The following is a 22,138-nucleotide window of genomic DNA, read 5'->3' on the forward strand; positions in this document are numbered from 1 at the left end:
ATTACCCCCGAAGCCTGGTTGTCTGTTGTCATTGTCAGATATCACGTGGGGGCGGGTAATCGGGGACATCAAAAAGGAAATTTTGTGCACTTTTGGGACCCAGGGACCCCCCTTTAAAGCCGGCCACATCGGATATATTACCGTGATACCAGCCCTGGCCTTCCTGAGTGTTGCAATACCTGTGCAATGCCTGTTAGAAGGTAATTAAGGAGTTAATGTTTTATTCCTGATGTCCAGTAATTTTCTGACCTTCTAAAGATTGCAGCAGCGTTCTGGCAGTAACAGAAAGATGATGAACTTCATGTTCTGTCATCGAATTTATTACAGCGAGATTACCACTGAGATTGCTTTGGGGAGGGGTGCTAAACTGATATATTTTAGTGGGAAAAGACTCAGTATAATGTACTATAATACATTCATAGTATAGGACCACCGACTCTCAATCCGGGGATTAAAATTCCAAGCTACAAGTTCAACTGAACCATTTCCTCAAAAACTATATGTCTGCTAAGCTTTTCAGCTCTTCAACCTGCTACCTTTAGTTCAACAACTTCTAATCTTTGTGGTCACTATACTATGCAACAACAAGAATCTATTGGGATGCACGCAGAAAATTAGCGTCAGAAGGAAGCTTCAGGTTCTCTGAATTTCCCCTGCCTGGCTCTGTTCCACAGTTGAACCACAGAAGCCTGCATAACTTAAAGGGGTTGTCCAGGATATTTTTTTTAAATTAGGTTGGAGGAGGTTATAAAAACAAAAACAAAACAAAACATACTTACTTGTGCCTGGTGTTCCGGTGCCTCCCAGCAAGTTCAGTTCCTACAACTCTGTTGTTTTCTTCCAGCAGAGGTCCGCACCGTACCTGACCACTGAGACCAATCAGCGGCCTCAGCGAAGGGCACAGGACATCACTACCTGTGACATCCCTGGGTCCTTTCCTTAGGCCTGTAATTGGCCTCAATGGTTATGTGACATCGGACGTCACAGCTGGCAAGGACTTACAGCAGCAGAACCGGACCGCGCTGGGAGGACACGGGAGCAATAGGGACAGATAAGTATTTTTTTTTTCTTTTTTTCTCCTCCCCCAGCCAAAAAAAAAATAAAAAATTAGGCTGGACAACTTATTTAATCATGCACTCCCAGTCCCAATCATAGTACTGGTTAAGATAACATGTACAGCCAGCAGTTTATCCTTTAGGCATTAGGGCTTATTCACACCAGCATCAATATTGGCTGTGTAAAAGTTATCCTTGTAACGGCTGTCACATGACCATTTCAGTTTCAATAGGGATATTCACAAGTGGTTTTTTGGGGGAGGTTTTAGAGAGAGATTGTCCTATTTTTTGTTCATTTCATGATCCCCATGGATGCAAAACACATGGCAAGGAAAGACAGATGAAATGGTCCATTTGTTATGGCTGTTTTGTTTCTGTCTGGCATCCACTTAAGTTTTTGATGGTGGAGTGTCATCTGTTTTGTGTCTGTTGTTAATAGACAGTTTAAAAAAAAAGTGGAATTTCATTGGTCTTTTTGCTTTAACCAACTTGTTTTTGACACTCGTCAATCAGATGTTAATCTATTTTGATATTCATTTAAATACAGTCCTATTGACTTCAAAGGGGTCCGTGTGATGATCAAAACAGACAAAGATAAAATAAAACAGTCCATCGAAAAATGGACATATGAATAGACTAATTCACTGTCATTGTTTTTAAAACAGCTGTGTGTTGCACATTTTTCCAAAAAAAAGGAAGGTGCTTATGGGGACACGGATTGTCACAGTTTATGGATCACTGAGGGTTGTGCAAGCACTGTATGGGTGGTGAGAAGGATCCTACTAATATTATAAATGTGAAAGTTTGTGTGTTTGGATGTTTGTGGGTTTGTGTGTTTGGATGTTTTTTCCTCAATCACAGCCAAATGCCTGTGCGGATTTGGCTGAGATTTCGCACATACCTAGATATTTTGCCAGAAGGAATGATAAGCCACCTTCTGAGGTGCGTACTCCCCTGACAGCCCCACCGGGACTGGCGAAACGATACTCCGGCTCCATTGTACGGCCTCTCATGGCGTCTTCGCTGCTCTGTCCACGACGCTCCCATTGGTGCACGCCTGTGGAGAAGTGGCGCGGCCCGATACGTCCAAGGCAGTGTGTGGGCGGGCCACTCTCCGCTCCCGAGCCCGGCCAGCATGGTGCCTACTTGCAGCTCTGGCTGCGTGTGGCATACATCAGGCAGAGCAGGCTGCCTGCTTGGAGAAGCAGCGCAGCCCGATACCTCCAAGCCAGTGTGTGGACGGGCCGCTCTCCGCTCCCGAGCCCGGCCAGCATAGCGCCTACTCGCAGCTCTGGCTGCGCGTGGCATACATGAGGCAGAGCAGCTACGCATACCTCCCAGCTATCCACCCGACAACTATGTGGAGTGAGTGAGCGGAGAGAGCGGTGTGGGAGCATGGGAAGGTGAGTCCAACTATTTCTTTGTGTTACACATCCAGGGGGACATAATGTAAGGGGCCTATGAAACTGGGGGCAGATAAAGAGCAGGAGGGAGAACAGCATGACACTGGGGCACATGAAGGGGTGGGAAAATGGCATGACAGTGCTGCAGATAAGAAGGGGGAACGGCATGACACTGGGGCAGGTGCAGGGGGGGGAACGGCATCACACTGCTGCAGATGAAGGGGGAGCATGGCATGACGCTGGGGCCGATGAAGGGGGGGGGGGACCGTGTGGGGGCACATTAAAAAAAACCATGAGAATGGGCGGAATCAACATAAAAGTGGGCGGCGTTAAGTTTCCTGCGGCGCGCACGGCACATATTTTCTCCCTCTTTTGGCTCTTCGAATGTTGGGATGTATAGGTAGGTACAGAGACCGCAGTGCCCCGAGGGCCAATGAGAGGCGGGGGCGCGCAGGGGTTCGCACGTGTGCACGCCGCCAATCAGAAGCACCAGTGATTGCGTACATATAAGCGGTTCAGCCCCCCCGCCCCGCGGGTGGATGCTAGTCATTTAATAAATCTATGTCTGCGTTCCACATATACCAGCTATGCTTGCCCTGTGCTGGAGGATTTGCTATTCTATGTACCATCAGTTTTATTTTTTTAGAATTTTTTCCTCAAGTGTGCTCAGAAAGGTCAGTTATTACTTTCGATGGTATATAATTTTGAACAATGGACATTTTTGTCTGGTTTCACTCGGTGAGGTGAAGCAGAGTGCAGGTTTGTACAAAATGTGTAACTGAGAGGGACTTAAAGAAGAACTTTGGTCTTTGCTGTGTATTATGTTAGGCATCAATTATCTTCCAAGTCCTGCCAATTAGCACATGATGAATTATGGATGAAGAATTGGATTAGAGTGACACCTGGCAACCTTTGCGGTTATTCCTTCTTTTATGCTTTACCTTGAGTTCTGGCATGCTGCCTATGAGTTCATAAGGAATCCTCACATCTGGTTTATTTGTGTAGTCATCTGGAACAAGTTGTGGTGCCAAGTCTCTGTATCTGTGGAAAAGCCTTAAAGGAAACACAATTTTAGAATGAACCTTTATGTTTAAGACTTATCTTAGTTTCTTCATTTAGTCCGGTTAGTATTATATTTGCCATCCACTCAATTTCAAGTTCACTTCTGTATAAGGACACCAAGGAAAAAAATAAAAGAGGTTGTGGAAGGGGGGCAGAGGTAGCAGTTGAAATATAGTATCTGTAATGGAATTGCTAAGACAGCAATTCCCAGAACTGTTAAACCCTGGGAGGGGCACAAGAGACAGTGAGCCCTAAGCTGAAGCCCCTCGCTTTCCCTTCCTATTGCCAGGCCCTATCCTAGGTAATAGGCGACAACCACGAGGACAAACCCTCCCTGAATACGTGAAACACAAAATGCAGACAAGACGAACAACAACAAAGGGAGGTCAGCTAGCCAGGGTTCGGTAACAGGAGAGCGATGCAGTGCCAAATCGGAGTAAAGAGAATAGTCAATGAGAAAAGCCAAAGGTCAGGTATAATAGTATAAGCAACAGGTACAGTAAGAGCAGGTATGCGCACGGCAATAACAAGCACTGGTGTGAATGGGAACCAAGGCTAAATAGGGAGGAAGAACCCGCCCATGGAGTTCACAGGAAGGCAGGCTGTCAATCAAAGGGCAAGGCCAGATTAACCACTAAATGGACAGAGGCAACCTAGGCAGAAGACGGGTGTGGTGCAAATCCAATTAAGGACTAGAGCCGTGTTCACACAGTGCAACTAAAAACTTTACGCAGATTATCAAACTGCACGCGCCTCCTGCGCCGCAGCACACGAGCAGAGGGTGGCGCAGAGGCCCGAACAGGCAGAGATGTTACAGTATCACTTCACTATGCTTGGGTCTACAGCGTTCAGCTCTTATATGGTTGATAAGCTGGTGGGTCCACTAAGGTGAATATATAGTGCCTGTTAGAAGTGGCTGCAAAGTTATAGCTCTATAATACAATTCTTTCCCTCTGCCACTAGTTGGCATCATACAATTGCCCAACAACTCTTGTATCACCTCTTCTTGGGTTCCCCATCTTTGTCTGTATCCTGGATTGTAATGGCAGCACTTCAATGTTATCATAGCACCAACGCAGCAAAAACCATTGAGGGAATAGAGTATTTCCAAAAGCAGGCACGTGACTACATATGGCGTCTGTGCCAAAACAGAGTGAACACACTAGCCACTGGGTCTGTCTTGTTTTAGACAGCAGGGACCTGGCAGCCTGTGATCAGAGGTTAGACATGAGTGAGTAGTATTCGATTGAATACCTCCCCTTGCATAGTTATTGGTGTAAAAAAGCGCCATGGAAGGTGGGATGGGAATCAAATTTTTACTGCGTTTAACCCCCTTGTTATTTGACCGATTACACCACTAACTATGCAGAGGAGGTATTCGATCGAATATTACTCCCTCATCTCTATCAGAGATGACTATGATTATGGGCATTTAACCACTCAGATGCCGTGGTCCATTGCGACTATGGCATCTTATCGTTTACCTTCAGTTTCTATAATATGATCAGTAACAGGGCGGCTCCCCTGTGGCATGATCGCAGGACCTGTCCATTATTTCAGCCTTCTGAAGGTTCCCAGGTCTGCCACAGTAATGTAACTACTGAATCCTGCCTACAACAGGCTTCAATAGTTACATAGAAATTCTGCCATAGTAGTATTGCAGTTTATGGGACAAGTGATCTGAAGATTGTATGTTTAAGGCTCTTGTGGGGGGGGGGGGGTTGTGGGGGCTTAAAAAAAAAAGTTTTTAAAAATATGAAAAAACAAAAAGTTTAAATCACTCACCTTTCCCTACATCACATATAAATATATAATAAATAAAAATAAACATAAACACACAGGCATCTTTGTCTGAAAATGCTCAAATTATTAAAATATAAGAACATTTGTCCCATATGGTAAAACGCCATAGGAGAAAAAAAAAAAATCAAAATTCCCAAACATAGTATCAATAAAAACTACATATTGTCCCACAAAAAAAACAAACCTAAGGCCTGGTTCACATCTGTGCATGGGTTTCCGTCTGGAGACTCCTCTGAACTGAAACCTAATCCGCATAAAAAAGTGGTTACAGTAGGAAACCCACGGACCTTATAGACTATAATGGTTTCTGCTCGGTTTCTGCATGAAAAATGTGGAGAGAAAAGTGCTGCTTGTAATACTTTTCTATCCATATTTTGTATACGGAGAAGGGAACAGAATGGCCGGAACGCAGATGTGAACTGGGGGCCTTACACTGAAATATAAAAAAAAAAATACAGGTGTCAGAATATGGTTATTCAAAGAATTTTTTTCTTCAAAATTTAGAATTTTTGTAAAGTTACTAAAACATGAAAAAAAAAAAAAGAAACATTTTTACCTCATAAACTTGAAACATTTTTACCTCACAGGAAAGCCGTAAAAACAAAACCCGCAAAAAAAATGGTGGTACTACATTTATTTTTCAATTTCACCTCTTTCTTTCACCGCTTCCCAGTCCCTTTACAGAATAATAAATGGTATCATTCTGAAGTGCAACTTGTTACTAGGGTAGAGCGATTGGGATCGGAAAAGATCGGATTCCGATCGGCGATTGAGTAGATTTTACGATCGCAATCTGAATTCCAACCCGATCTTTTCCAGCGGGATCGAGATCGGAGGTTATCTCAAGATCGGCTCAACCCTAAAAGTAACTTTTCCCATTGAGCAGCATTGACTAGGGTTGAGGATCGGAATCGGAAAAGATCGGATTCCGATCGGCGATCAAGCAAATTTCATGATCGAGATCGGCTAGAAAATGATCGGAAATCAGATTTTAAAATTGATCTTGAAATCTCAAGATCAGCTCAACCCTACTTGTTATTGTTACACAAAAATCAAGCCCATACATGACTACATAAAAAGACAATGCAGGGAGTAAAAAATAAAAACACAAAAATTTAAAATTTCTGCCGTTAAATAAAAAGAAAATAAGAAAAGAGAACTGAGATCTCTGGTAAGTTCAACAAATATGTTTAAAGGGGCACTATCATTGGGAAAAGTAATTTTTAACTAATTACATCCTTGCATAGCATTTAGAAAGGCTATTCCATACCTACCTTTAGTATGTAAATTGCCTCAGTGGTTTCTGAATAAGTCCGTCTTTATCCATATGCTAATTAGACTGGGTGCACGATGCATCGTGCACCCTCTTTGCTATTGTTTCCTATGGGTGTATACAGCACAGGCTGCTGCTGATGACTCTGCTTCCTGTTTCCACACACACATAGGAGATAATAGCAGAGACGAGTGCTGCTGGGATCTTCCTGTGCTGTCTGGAATTAGTATATGAATAAAAACGGACTTATTCAGAAACCACTGAGGCCATTTACATACTAAAGGTAGGTGTGCAATGATGTGATTAGTTAAAAATGACTTTTGCCAATGACAGAGCTCCTTTAAGTACCCTATATACTTAAGTATAAGCCGACCCGAGTATAAGCCGAGGCCCCTAATTTTACCACAAAAAACTGGGAAAACTTATTGACTTGAGTATAAGCCAAGGGGGGGAAATGCAGCAGCTGCTGGAAAATTTCAGAAATTAAAATGGTCGAGTTTTTGGGTGCAGTAGATGCTGGGAAAGGGGAGGGGGTGTTTTGGTTGTCTCTCTGCCCCTTCCCTGAGCTTGAGGACTGAGGTTTTTTTTTCCCCTCACTTGGAATTCAGCCTGGCTGAATATAGGGTATCTGCATTGCTCCTATTAACCCCTTCCCGGCAGAACAGGAGCACTGCAGATCCCCTATATTCAGTAGACCGGGCACTTTCAGACACAGGGATACCTAATGTGTATGTGTGTCACAGTAATTTTCTACTTTTATATGTATTCTAGGGAAAGGAGTGATTTAGAACTTATATTTACTTTATGTTCTTATTATATTTTTTTTAAAGCTTCTTTTTTTTTTCACTATTTTATGGAAGATTCTATACATTACTATTGCAGCTGGTCATAGACCCCCCCCCCCCTTCTCCACCAAAAATTTTTAAAAAAATTGTATTTTTTTTTATTTTTTTTTTTGCTTGACTCGAGTATAAGCCGAGGGGGGCTTTTTCAGCACAAAAACTGTGCTGAAAAATTCAGCTTATACTCGAGTATATACGGTACTGTGTCGGTGCCGCTCCTACTACAATGCTGCCTATACCTCTGCCAGTCTCTATTTCTTGTTGCAGCAGGGACATTACAACACAGGATGTGTCACTTACTGACTGCAGTGTTCACATGTCCCAGTGTCAGGACATGTTGTTGCAACAGGAAGTAGAGACCGGTGGGGGAGCAGGCAGAATTAGGGCTAGTTCACACGTGAACTGCCCGCGCGGGTTTTGACAGAGAGAGAGACGCGGCGAGCCACGTCTCTCTCTTGTCAAAACCCGCCCGCCGCGACCATCGCTGTCGCGGCTTAACCCTCTGCTGTCGGCTCAAATGAATGAGCCGACATAGGAGGGAGCTGCCGGGGGCGGAAGGACATGTCCTTTCTTTTCGCCGCTAGCAGCAGCTCGCCGCTAGCGGAGAACAGAAGCCCGGCGGTCTCCATAGACCACCATTATAAGGGGAGGTTTTGGACGCGAAATCCGCTGTCAAAAACCTCCCCTTATACTCACGTGTGAATTAGCCCTTATTATTATTATTTATTATACTTACATGCATAGCGCCATCATATTCCGCTGTGCTTTTACTTCAGAAATTGTCAGTCACTGTCCCATATAGGGCTCACAATCTACATTCCCTATCAGTATGTCTTTGGAGTGTGGGAGGAAACCGGAGTACCAGGAGGAAGTCCATACAAACACAGAATCAGAAAGACAGAGACAGGAGATCTGTGAAGACACAGCCCCCAAACTGTATGACAATGTCATGAATAGGCTGAATAGACTACTTTTATTCAGGTTATGCAACTCAATTCCATGCAAGGTAGTTTGTCAGAACAAAAATTATTTGTGTTACGTCCCATAGTGGCCCCTGCACACAGTATTATGCCCCATTGTAGCCCCATCACCCAGTATTACGCCCCATAGTGGTCCCTGCACACACTATTATTGCCCCATTGTGGACACCCATGAACAATTATTATACTCTGGAGTCTTTTTAGACCCCAAAGTATAATAATCGGAGACCCACGAGGGATAGAAACTTAAAAAATGTTGTTACTTACCTATGTTCCGCTGCACTCCCCCCTGATGGCAGCCATCTTCTGTGACGTCCCTTACGTCACATGACTGGGGCCTGCGTCCTTATGCATGTGACGCAGGCCCTGGTCATGCGATGTAAGGGACATCACAGAAGTAGGCCCGAAGCCTGCCCAAAGAGGTAAGTAACTCTGTTTTTTATGTTCCATTACCTCTCCTGGGCCTCCGATCTGAAAAGACCCCCGAGTATAATAATAGTGTTTGTGGGGCCCGTGGCGTCACTTACCGATTTCGGCCCCCTGCCAGGATTGGTAAGTAAATAGGGCCGTTACCGGCTGGAGTAACTCCAGCCGGTAACGGCCTATTAAAAATAAAAAATTGCAGCAGTAGCGGCTGTCGCTGGGCCCCTAATGTCTCGGGCCCTGTGGCAGCTGCTACTGCTGCTACCCTGATAGTTATGCCCCTGCCATAGTCTTTCCAGGGAGCGTCAGAACATGTTGTTGTCTAGTACTGGTTGTGAAAAAGGTTATAGCTTAGCCTACACAAACATACATAAGATTATAGGAAGATGATAGTGGCTGACATGTGTCAGACAAAAACAGTAGCTGAATGTGTTCATTTCATCTCAATTGTTTACGCATTTTCCGCATTTGCTTATTCTGTTATTATCGCTTGTGTGTTTATGTCTATTGTGCTTATGTTCGCTTTATTGATCATTCGATTTTCAATTTGCCTTTGTATGTATATGTCGTTTCTATTAATAAAAGACAAAATTAAAAAAAAAAAAAAAGAGTAGCCTAATAGTATTTCCCAATTACTAGATAAGATCTAGCCTGGTATGCCACATGACATACATTTGGAGTTCACATTTTTCACAGATGTCATACTTATCCATTTGTTTCAATGTGGTTTTTTTTAAGGACCACATGATGTCATTGAGAAGAAGAAGTGGCCGAGAAGAGGAAGTGGAGCTCACCCAAGCACCTCACATTCTTCACATAGCTGATTGGTGCAGTTCCTGGGTGTTGGACTTTACCAATTTAATATTGATAGTCTATCCTTAGCATAGTTCCTCGCTATCAAAGTCCTGGAGAGTACCTTTAAGTATTGTAATACTCATGGATCTGAACAGAAGTGGAATCCAATGAGATCTAATCAAAATCTATCATTACTTGCTTTTAGAGATGAGCGAACACTAAAATGTTCGAGGTTCGAAATTCGATTCGAACAGCCGCTCACTGTTCGAGTGTTCGAATGGGTTTCGAACCCCATTATAGTCTATGGGGAACATAAACTCGTTAAGGGGGAAACCCAAATTCGTGTCTGGAGGGTCACCAAGTCCACTATGACACCCCAGGAAATGATACCAACACCCTGGAATGACACTGGGACAGCAGGGGAAGCATGTCTGGGGGCATAAAAGTCACTTTATTTCATGGAAATCCCTGTCAGTTTGCGATTTTCGCAAGCTAACTTTTCCCCATAGAAATGCATTGGCCAGTGCTGATTGGCCAGAGTACGGAACTCGACCAATCAGCGCTGGCTCTGCTGGAGGAGGCGGAGTCTAAGATAGCTCCACACCAGTCTCCATTCAGGTCCGACCTTAGACTCCGCCTCCTCCGGCAGAGCCAGCGCTGATTGGCCGAAGGCTGGCCAATGCATTCCTATGCGAATGCAGACTTAGCAGTGCTGAGTCAGTTTTGCTCAACTACACATCTGATGCACACTCGGCACTGCTACATCAGATGTAGCAATCTGATGTAGCAGAGCCGAGGGTGCACTAGAACCCCTGTGCAAACTCAGTTCACGCTAATAGAATGCATTGGCCAGCGCTGATTGGCCAATGCATTCTATTAGCCCGATGAAGTAGAGCTGAATGTGTGTGCTAAGCACACACATTCAGCACTGCTTCATCAAGCCAATACAATGCATTAGCCAGTGCTGATTGGCCAGAGTACGGAATTCGGCCAATCAGCGCTGGCTCTGCTGGAGGAGGCGGAGTCTAAGATCGCTCCACACCAGTCTCCATTCAGGTCCGACCTTAGACTCCGCCTCCTCCGGCAGAGCCAGCGCTGATTGGCCGAAGGCTGGCCAATGCATTCCTATGCGAATGCAGACTTAGCAGTGCTGAGTCAGTTTTGCTCAACTACACATCTGATGCACACTCGGCACTGCTACATCAGATGTAGCAATCTGATGTAGCAGAGCCGAGGGTGCACTAGAACCCCTGTGCAAACTCAGTTCACGCTAATAGAATGCATTGGCCAGCGCTGATTGGCCAATGCATTCTATTAGCCCGATGAAGTAGAGCTGAATGTGTGTGCTAAGCACACACATTCAGCACTGCTTCATCAAGCCAATACAATGCATTAGCCAGTGCTGATTGGCCAGAGTACGGAATTCGGCCAATCAGCGCTGGCCAATGCATTCTATTAGCCCGATGAAGTAGAGCTGAATGTGTGTGCTAAGCACACACATTCAACACTGCTTCATCAAGCCAATACAATGCATTAGCCAGTGCTGATTGGCCAGAGTACGGAATTCGGCCAATCAGCGCTGGCTCTGCTGGAGGAGGCGGAGTCTAAGATCGCTCCACACCAGTCTCCATTCAGGTCCGACCTTAGACTCCGCCTCCTCCGGCAGAGCCAGCGCTGATTGGCCGAAGGCTGGCCAATGCATTCCTATGCGAATGCAGACTTAGCAGTGCTGAGTCAGTTTTGCTCAACTATACATCTGATGCACACTCGGCACTGCTACATCAGATGTAGCAATCTGATGTAGCAGAGCCGAGGGTGCACTAGAACCCCTGTGCAAACTCAGTTCACGCTAATAGAATGCATTGGCCAGCGCTGATTGGCCAATGCATTCTATTAGCCCGATGAAGTAAAGCTGAATGTGTGTGCTAAGCACACTCATTCAGCACTGCTTCATCACGCCAATACAATGCATTAGCCAGTGCTGATTGGCCAGAGTACGGAATTCGGCCAATCAGCGCTGGCCAATGCATTCTATTAGCCCGATGAAGTAGAGCTGAATGTGTGTGCTAAGCACACACATTCAGCACTGCTTCATCAAGCCAATACAATGCATTAGCCAGTGCTGATTGGCCAGAGTACGGAATTCGGCCAATCAGCGCTGGCTCTGCTGGAGGAGGCGGAGTCTAAGATCGCTCCACACCAGTCTCCATTCAGGTCCGACCTTAGACTCCGCCTCCTCCGGCAGAGCCAGCGCTGATTGGCCGAAGGCTGGCCAATGCATTCCTATGCGAATGCAGACTTAGCAGTGCTGAGTCAGTTTTGCTCAACTACACATCTGATGCACACTCGGCACTGCTACATCAGATGTAGCAGTGCCGAGTGTGCATCAGATGTGTAGTTGAGCAAAACTGACTCAGCACTGCTAAGTCTCTGCATTCGCATAGGAATGCATTGGCCAGCCTTCGGCCAATCAGCGCTGGCTCTGCCGGAGGAGGCGGAGTCTAAGGTCGGACCTGAATGGAGACTGGTGTGGAGCGATCTTAGACTCCGCCTCCTCCAGCAGAGCCAGCGCTGATTGGTCGAGTTCCGTACTCTGGCCAATCAGCGCTGGCCAATGCATTCTATTAGCCCGATGAAGTAGAGCTGAATGTGTGTGCTTAGCACACACATTCAGCTCTACTTCATCAGGCTAATAGAATACATTGGCCAATCAGCGCTGGCCAATGCATTCTATTAGCTTGATGAAGCAGAGTGTGCACAAGGGTTCAAGCGCACCCTCGGCTCTGATGTAGCAGAGCTGAGGGTGCACAAGGGTTCAAGTGCACCCTCGGCTCTCCTACATCAGAGCCGAGTGTGCGCTTGAACCCTTGTGCACACTCTGCTTCATCAAGCTAATAGAATGCATTGGCCAGCACTGATTGGCCAGAGTACGGAATTCGGCCAATCAGCGCTGGCCAATGCATCCCTATGGGAAAAAGTTTATCTCACAAAAATCACAATTACACACCCGATAGAGCCCCAAAAAGTTATTTTTAATAACATTCCCCCCTAAATAAAGGTTATCCCTAGCTATCCCTGCCTGTACAGCTATCCCTGTCTCATAGTCACAAAGTTCACATTCTCATATGACCCGGATTTGAAATCCACTATTCGTCTAAAATGGAGGTCACCTGATTTCGGCAGCCAATGACTTTTTCCAATTTTTTTCAATGCCCCCAGTGTCGTAGTTCCTGTCCCACCTCCCCTGCGCTGTTATTGGTGCAAAAAAGGCGCCAGGGAAGGTGGGAGGGGAATCGAATTTTGGCGCACTTTACCACGTGGTGTTCGATTCGATTCGAACATGGCGAACACCCTGATATCCGATCGAACATGTGTTCGATAGAACACTGTTCGCTCATCTCTACTTGCTTTTAATTAAATTTAGTCAACATTAAAAATGTAAAGGGAATGCAAATGTATTTGTATTAAGTTAAACAACATCTGATACTTTAGCTGATGAACACGCTTAATCTAGACTATCAAGAACCATAATAATTCAGATGGGGGAATAAGTCAGGAAGAGTGCTTTCATTCTTGACCAGACCTTTAAGATGGCAACAAAGGTACCAACTCTTAAAAAACATATGTACGCTATCTATACATAATTAGTATCTACATTAGGTCCATATATATTTGGACAGAGACAACATTTTTCTCATTTTGGTTCTGTACATAACCACCATTCAGATGCTGTTGAAGTTCAGTCTTTCAGCTTTAATTCAATGGGTTGAACAAAATGATTGCATAAAAATGCTAGGAACTAAAGCCTATAGATAAATACAATCCCTTCATTTCAGGGGCTCAAAAGTCATTGGACAAATGAAATAATTGTAAATAAAATGTTAATATCTAATACTTGGTTGTTCGCCCTTTGTTGGCAGTGACTGCCTCATGGACATCACCAGACGCTGCTGTGTTTCCTCCTGGTTAATGCTCTGCCTGGTCTTTACTGCAGCGGGTTTCAGTTGCTGTTTGTGGCCTTTCCTTCTGAAGTTTCGTCTATAACAAGTGAAATGCTGCTCAATTGGGCTGAGATCAGGTGACTGACTTGGTCATGCAAGAATATTCTGCTTCTTTGCTTTAATAAACTCCTTGGTTGCTTTGGATTTATGTTTTGGGCCATTGTCCATCTCTATTATGCATCAGTTTGGCTGCATTTGGTTGGATTTGAGCACACAATAAGTCTCTGTCTCTGTCCAGTATTACATCATCAATAAACACTAGTGGCTCAGTGCTACCGGCAGCCATGCATGCCCAAGCCATCACACTGCCATCGCCGTGTTACCACAGAAGCCAGAAAGCTGCAGAGACTCACGCTGGAGCACAGGAGAGGTGAATAACACTGGTTTTTATGTTTGTCACCTTCCCTGGACCTCTGATCATTATACTCTGGAGTCTGAAGAGACCCCAGAGTTTGATAGTAGCAGTATACTTTTGATGCGGGCCCGTGTCCTTGCTTACCATTCTCAGCTCCTGCTCATGGCTGCTTCCGCTTCCCCATCTTCCCTCCAGGGAACCCCAGTGAAGTGATATGGGATGCATGAGGCACTTTAGAGGGCAGAAGGGGAAGTGGAGGCGGCAGTGAGCAGGAGCAGGGATTGGTAATAGGACCTGTTACATGCTAATGTAACTCCCTAATGTCACGGACCTTGTGGCAGCCACTCCTCACACACACTTTGGCCTAATGGCTGTATTGCAGGTAATACTTGTTTTATCCACAACCTTGTTTTCCCATTGGTTTACGACAGAAGTATGGGCTTGTTGGTAATATGCAATTGCTGCATGGAAGCTGATATGCATGTCTTCATCCTAAGGGTTCATTAACACTTGCGCTCAGTGTCCAGTGTGTGCATTCCGCCGGATTTCCATCCCCTGTCCAGTTTCGCCGGGACTGAAGACAGAAACTCGGCGGAATGCACACGCTAGACACCAGGGGCAAGTGTGAACACCCCCTCACTTGTCCCCGATGCTCTAGTGCCTCCCAGCTTGGTCCGATCCTGCAGCTCCTTTGTTTTCTTCTGGCCAGTAGTCCCCACTGCACGTGACTGCTAGAGGCCAATCAGCGGCCTAAGGAAGGTACCCAGGATGTCACAGCTGGGGAGGACTTCTGCAAAAGAATACAGCCGAGCACCAGGATCAGACCGCACTGGGAGAACACCACTGAAGGATGAGTATGTATTTTTCCCCTCCGCCAGCCTAATTAAAAAATAATATTTCAGCCTGGACAACCTCTTGAAAGACCAGGCCCCATTTTGGAAAACAGACATGTGTCACTTTATATGGCAATAACTTCAAGGAGCTTTAAAGGGATCCTATCATTAAAACCCATTTTTTTTCTGCCTCACACGTAGGAATAGCCTTAAGAAAGGCTCTTCTTCTCCTACCTTAAAAAGCCTCCCATTGATTTCAATGTGTAGCGCCCGTAAGCCGGCACACATTGAAGTAAATGGGATCTGTTTTGAGCGCTCACACTCTCACACGTGTATACGTGTCTGAATGTGCAGCGTGTTACTCCGTGGGAACGGAGCCTTACAATGTACTGGAAGGCTGAGAAAAAAATTCAGAAATGGGAAGTATCGGAGAAAAAGTGCATTTGTTTGACTTTCTTACAGGCTTTGTACGGCATTCACCAATATAAAATTTATATAGTTTTATTTACATTTTAACCCCGTAACAAAAACCCTAAACTTTGCAAAAAAAGAAATAACATTTTTTTCTTAAAGTTGCCGTATTTTGAAACCCATAGCTTTTTAAAATTTCCTTATACAGGGATTCAGAGGGCGTCTTTTTTGGTGGAGCCTGATGTACTTTTTAATTAGTAAAAAAACAGGATGTGTGTTAGGGAATGGCAGACGATAATTCCCCAGAAGCTGCTGGTGAACCCTGGAGGGAGGGGCACAAGGGACAGTGAGCCCTAAGCTGAAGCCCCCCGCTTTCCCTTCCTATTGCCAGACCCTATTCTAGGTAATAGGCGACAACCACGAAGACAATCCCTCCCTGAATACGTGAAACACAAAACGCAGACAAGACGAACAACAACAAAGGGAGGTCAGCTAGCCAGGGTTCGGTAACAGGAGAGCGATGCGGTGCCAAAACGGAGTCCAAAAGAATTGTCAGTAGGGAAGCCAGAGGTCAAGGATTAGAAAACAAGTAATAACAGCAAGAAAAACCAGAAAGCTAGAGGCAATAACCGGCACCAGTGTGACTGTGAGCCAAGACTAAATAGGGGAGGAAGAACCCGCCCTGAAGCCAGGGCCGCCGATAAGCCAGTACTACTGCTACTGGCGTCAGGGGCCCGGCCAAATTTTAAAATGGGGGGGGCCCGGGCCCCCTGGCGCCGGCAGCAGTCATTATATGTCCTGTTTCAACTCAGATCTGCGTCCAGAGGACGCAGATCTGAGTTGAGCACATAACGCGGCTGAAGCGAGGAGCTGACACAGGTCAGCTCCTCACTTCGCCGCTGCCGCCTGTCTCGCTGACACATATGCGGCTGAAGCGAGGAGCTGACCTGTGTCAGCTCCTCACTTCGCCGCTGCTGCCTCTCTTGGTGACACATATGAGGCTGAGCCGGAACCCGGCTCAGCCGCATATGTGTCAGCTAGAGAGGCGGCAGCGGCGAAGTGAGGAGCTGTCAAAGGTCAGCTCCTCGCTTCAGCCGCATACATGTCAGCGTCAGGGAGAGAGGTGGCAGCGGCGAGGCAAGGAGCTGACACATGTCAGCTCCTCACTTCAGCCGCATATGTGTCAGCGAGAGAGACGCGCAGAGAGCGTCGAGGGAGCGGAGGAGAAGGTAAGTTTAATGGGGAGGTGGAACGTGAATCTGGGGGCAGATGAAAGAGAGGACGGCATGACACTGTGGGGACATGAATCTGGGGGCAGATGAAAGAGAGGACGGAATGACACTGGGGCAGATGAAGGAGGGGACGGCATGACACTGTGGGGACATGAATCTGGGGGCAGAGATGGAGAGGACATGAATCTGGGGGCAGAGATGTGGGGACATGAATCTGGGGGCAGAGATAGAGAGGACATGAATCTGGGGGCAGAGATGGAGGGGGGACATGAATCTGGGGGGACATGAATCTGGGGGCAGAGATGTAGGGGGGACATGAATCTGGGGGGACATGAATCTGGGGGCAGAGATGGAGGGAACATGAAACTGGGGGCAGAGATGTGGGGACATGAATCTAGGGGCAGAGATGGAAGAGGGACATGAAACTGGGGGCAGATGAAGGGTGTATATGAAACTGGGGGAGAGATAGAGGGGGGACATATAATTTACGGGTGACTGTAGGAGGATTATACTGTGTGCGGGCACATGAAAAATTAACGAGTGGGCGGAGTCAACACAAAAGTGGGCGGGGCTAAATTTGCTGCGGCGCGCTAAGCGCGCAACACATTTTGTCCCTCTTTTAGTTCTTCAAAAGTTGGGAGGTATGGAGATGGGGGGACATGAATCTGGGGGCAGAGATGGAGGGACATGAATCTGGGGGCAGAGATGGAGGGGACATGAATCTGGGGGCAGATGAAGCTAGGGGAGAGACGGAGGGGGACATATAATTTACGGGTGACTGTAGGAGGATTATACAGTGTGCGGGCAAATGGAAAATTAATGAGTGGGCGGAGTCAACATAACAGTGGGTGGGGATAAATTTCCCGCGGCGCGCAAAGCAAAAATGGCAGGGGAGGGGGGGGGGGGCCCAGACACTTAGGCTGTATGGGGCCCCAAAATTCCTGATGGCGGCCCTGCCTGAACCTGATAGGAAGGAAAGCTGTCAATCACAGGCAAGACAAAATCAAACACTTAATGAACAGAGGCAACCTTGGCAGAAGACAGGTGTGGTGCAAATCCAATTAAGGACTAGAGCCGTGTTCACACAGTGCAACTAAAAACTTTAAACAGATTATCAAACTGCACACGCCTCCTGCGCCGCAGCATGCGAGCAGAGGGTGGCGCAGAGGCCCGAACAGGCAGAGATGTTACAATGTGAAGCTCAATTGCCTAAAACATAGCTGGGAATCTGTTCCTTTTGGAATAGAAATACTAATTTGGCAATTAAATCTGCATCATGTTAGTAGGCTTATTAACTGAGTCATGCATGATGTTAAGGAGGCTCCCCTCTAGAGGGCAGCATACAGAGGCACTGTTCTCCTAATTACATCCTGGAGAATAGATTTGCATATTTTTTACTCAGAATCCCTAGCGGAGCAGGATTGACTTGTAAGTCTCCGTACGCCTATGCAGGCACACACTCTCCCTAATATGTATGATTAAAATATAGAAAAAATTTGTATGGTATGAGCAAAGGGGCTGTTCAGAGAGAGCTCCGGACTGTGGTACGGAGTCTAACACAAATATAGAAAAAGAAAATTGGTTCTCCAGCATGCCTTAAAATGCAACTTTTACTTTACTTTTATAAACATACACAAAAATGGATCCACGACATAATAAAAGCAAAATAGGTCATAAGCATATGACCTATTTTGCTTTTGTTACGTTGTGGATCCATTTTTGTGTATGTTTTTAAAAGTGAAGTAAAAGTTATATTTTAAGGCATGCTGGAGAACCAATTTTCTTTTTCTACTTTTTAATTACACCATTTTGGGGAATGTCTATTGCTTTATTCAAATTTTTTGAATAAAGCAAAACAAAAAAAACCAAAACAACTGTTTGGCACTTTTAATTTTTTTTTTTTTACCGTACAGCATATCATATGGAAAAAAAATTTGTATAAGTTTGTAGACCGTGTGTTTTTGGACAGATGGATACCTAATGTGTATGGTGTTTCACGATATTTTTTTAGTTTTATTTGGTTTAGTTATATTTTAGTTTAGTTATATATTTTTCGTTTTTTAGACTTTTTTTATTTTTTAAACTTTTTTTTTTTTTTACTATTTTTTGCTATTTTATTAGTCACCTATAGACCAGTCTCAACAATAATATTCCTTAAACGCTACTTGAGCAACATGTCCACTCCGAACTCTCCTCCTATCTCTCGTCCAACCTGCTCTTTGACAGACTACAGTCAGGCTTCAGATCCCGTCACTCCACTGAAACTGCCCTAACAAAAGTCACTAATGACCTGCTAACCGCCAAAGCCAAGCTCCATTACTCTGTCCTCCTCCTCCTTGACCTCTCCTCTGCCTTTGACACAGTTGACCACTCCTTCCTGTTAGAAATTCTCTCATCTCTTGGTATCTCAGACCTGGCCCTTTCCTGGATCTCCTCATACCTCACCGACCGCACTTTCAGTGTCTCCTACTCACTCACCACCTCCTCACTGCACCCACTCTCTGTAGGTGTCCCCCAAGGCACCGTCCTAGGACCCCTCCTGTTCTCCATCTACACCCTTGGCCTGGGTCAACTCATAGGATCTCATGGTTTCCAGTACCACTGTTATGCCGACGACACCCAAATCTACATCTCTGGACCAGACATTAACTCCCTGCTGGCCAGAGTTCCAGATTGTTTAGCGGCCGTAGCCTCCTTCCTCTCCTCCCGCTTTCTCAAGCTCAACATGGAGAAAACGGAGTTCATCATTTTCACCCCATCCCGTATGGCCCCTCCACCCGACCCATCTATCACAGTTAACGGAACCCCCTTTACCCCTGTCCCACAGGCCCGATGCCGATAACCCTGGACTCTGACCTATCCTTCAAGTCATATATTCAAACCCTCAACACCTCCTGTCGCCTCCAGCTCAAGAACATCCACCGAATTCGCTCCTTCCTCATCCCGGAAACTGCCAAGATGCTCGTCCAGGCCCTCATAATCTCCCACTTAGACTACTGCAACACCCTTCTCCATGGACTCCCAGCTAACACCCTCGCCCCCCTCCAGTCCACCTTAAATTGCGCTGCTCTTTTAATTCACCTCACCCCCCGATCCTCATCAGCTGCTCCCCTCTGCCAGTCCCTCCACTGGCTACCCATAGCCCAGTGAATTGAGTTCAAGCTACTAACGTTAACATACAAAGCCATCCACAACCTGTCTCCTCCATACATCTCTGAACTAATCTCCCGCTACCTGCCCACACGTAACCTCAGATCCTCCAATGACCTCCGACTCCGCTCTGCTCTCATCCACTCCTCACAAAGCCGCCTCCAAGATTTCTCCCGTGCATCCACCATACTCTGGAACTCCTTACCACGACACATAAGACTGACCCCCACAATCACAGGCTTCAAGAAGGCCCTGAAGACTCACCTATTCAGGTAGGCCTACAACCTCCAATAACACTATCACCTCACTGCCATCTGTACAGTCTCCCCCTCTCCTTCTGTCTCTACCCCCCTTCCCACATAGATTGTAAGCCCTCACGGGCAGGGCCCTCTACCACACTGTACCAGCCGATCACTGTTAGTATTATATCTACCTGTATATTTTGTGTATTGTATGTAAACCCCCAAATGTAAAGCACCATGGAATTAATGGTGCTATATAAATAAACAATAATAATAATAATAATAAATAATAATAATTAAACAGGCCTGGGAGCCTTCATAAGGCTTCCGGCTGTCAGGAGCTGGATGGTTCTTGTGGGGCCACATAGCAATGCAATGCCAGCGATCATAGTGAACTCTGATCAAGGACATTTGCTTTGGGTTTCTGCGGTATATTACAGTGGAGACCCAGTAGCTATCACAGAACAGAAAAGCAAGAAGAATCCAGCATCCACCAGGCGAATAAATAAAAATTAATTTTTATTAATCCATGTTAAAAAACCATCATAGGATGTCCAATACTTTATGCAGTTGATACAGCATTGAAACAGCTACACGTTTCGGGACTAGCAGGCCGTCCTTTCCTCTTGGCATGACAACACGTAGCTGTTTCAATGCTGTATCATCTGCATAAAGTCTTGGACATCCTATGATGGTTTTTAACATGGATTAATAAAAGTTAATTTTTAGTTATTCGCCTGGTGGACGCTGGATTTTTCTTGCTTTTCTGTTCTGTGATCACTGGGGATTCAAGTCCGTCTTCAATCCGTGCAGCCCAGGACGATACTTCATGACAGGGTGAGCTGGAATTTTTTATTCAGTGTACAACCCAGTAGCTATGGCAGTCACTCTGCAGCACAGTGGACGCCATCTTTAAAGACCCGGCATCCGCCAAAATAGTATGGAGAATGTTGGGAAGGAATTAAAGAGCAAATGTTGCTGAACATGGAAAAACCAAATGTGTGGTCACAAACTGTTGCATGGGTACATGACGAATCTGAGAAAGGCGAGAGTGCTTTTTGGCCTTTGGGGTGCAGATTTTGTAAGAATAGTTTTAGGGTGCCATGTTTTATTTGTAGAGCCCTTAGGCCAAGTTCACACTGAGTTTTTTGGTCAGAATTTTGAGGCCGTATCTGCCTCAAAATCCTGCCCAAAAAGACGGCTCAGGAGTTTTTTCCGGGAGCCGGAGAAGCAATATTCTCATTCTTGAGGCCGAGTCACCTTGCGATTTGGCCTGAAGACACTCCGTCCTCCAGACTAGGCCCATTCATTGGGTCTAATCTGGAGCGGACTGCATGGATGGATGCTGGTGCAGTGCACCAGCTTTCAGTCGCAGCTACCTGGCTTTTGGATTGGAACCTGAGGCGGAGGCCGATCCAAAAAACTTGATTTGAATTTACCCTTAGGCTGAGTTCACATGGAGTTTTTTGGTCAGGAATCCGCCACAAAATCAGCCTCCAAAAAAAGACTCCCAATAGAGTTCTATTGGGAGGCTTTTTTGGAGGCTGTTTTTGAGGCGGATTCCTAACCAAATTCCTGACCAAAAACTCTGCGTGAACTCAGCCTTAAAGTACCAGTACAGTGGCCACTATACCTTTTGGAGGGCAGATTCATATTAAGGTGCCATTATGCTTCCCATAAATGAATGTGCAAATTGAAATTTTTAAAGACATATGCCATTTTAATGTCCTATATGTTGTGTTAACTTTGTGTCCTCAGAATAATGTGCTCCTCTTGGTGCATTATCCTGAATACAAAAAGTTGTACATGTGGGCATAAAGTGCCGTTTGGGCACAAAACAGGGCTCGGAAGGGAAGGAATGCCATGATTTTTGGCTTTAGGATTGTAGATTAAGAGTGCCTGGTTTTTGCACACCATGTTGCTTTTGTAGAGATCCAGATATGTCAGTAAAGTGGAATTCCCCAAGACCTGACCCCTTTTTGTAAACTACATCACACACACAATTTATCAAGGGGCATAATTTTTGAGTGTTGTGTTAGTTTATATATAATCAGTTTTTATTAAAGGTTTTTCAATAACGTAAAATACAAATAAACAAAAGAATCAATGAACAGGGCTCACAGGCCACAAACAATAGAGACAGACAAGGGGAAAACCCCTAGCCGGTATATCATTACAGCATATGCACATCACCTAGGCAAAGTGAAAAGAAAACTAGGCTGGAGAAAGCCGACCCCAAGCTACTGCCACGGAAGGGGAGGAAAGAGAATAACAGACA

The 22,138-nt window shown here is 45.6% G+C and overlaps 1 protein-coding gene and 1 pseudogene across 1 annotated transcript in view; one reads left to right on the top strand and one right to left on the bottom strand.

Annotated features, from left to right (window-relative positions):
* The window catches only part of CIB3 (calcium and integrin binding family member 3), a 46,536-nt gene that overhangs the window by 17,064 nt on the left and 7,334 nt on the right, over positions 1-22,138 (bottom strand). The window contains exon 3 of the mRNA XM_075282395.1: positions 3,400-3,511. Within this exon, the coding sequence (XP_075138496.1) occupies positions 3,400-3,511 (112 nt within the window). The remainder of the gene's footprint in view (positions 1-3,399; positions 3,512-22,138) is intronic.
* Positions 16,210-16,328, top strand: LOC142190984 (small nucleolar RNA SNORA17; annotated as a pseudogene).

The sequence above is a fragment of the Leptodactylus fuscus genome, chromosome 1, assembly GCF_031893055.1.
Source record: "Leptodactylus fuscus isolate aLepFus1 chromosome 1, aLepFus1.hap2, whole genome shotgun sequence".
Taxonomy (NCBI): Eukaryota; Metazoa; Chordata; class Amphibia; order Anura; family Leptodactylidae; genus Leptodactylus; species Leptodactylus fuscus.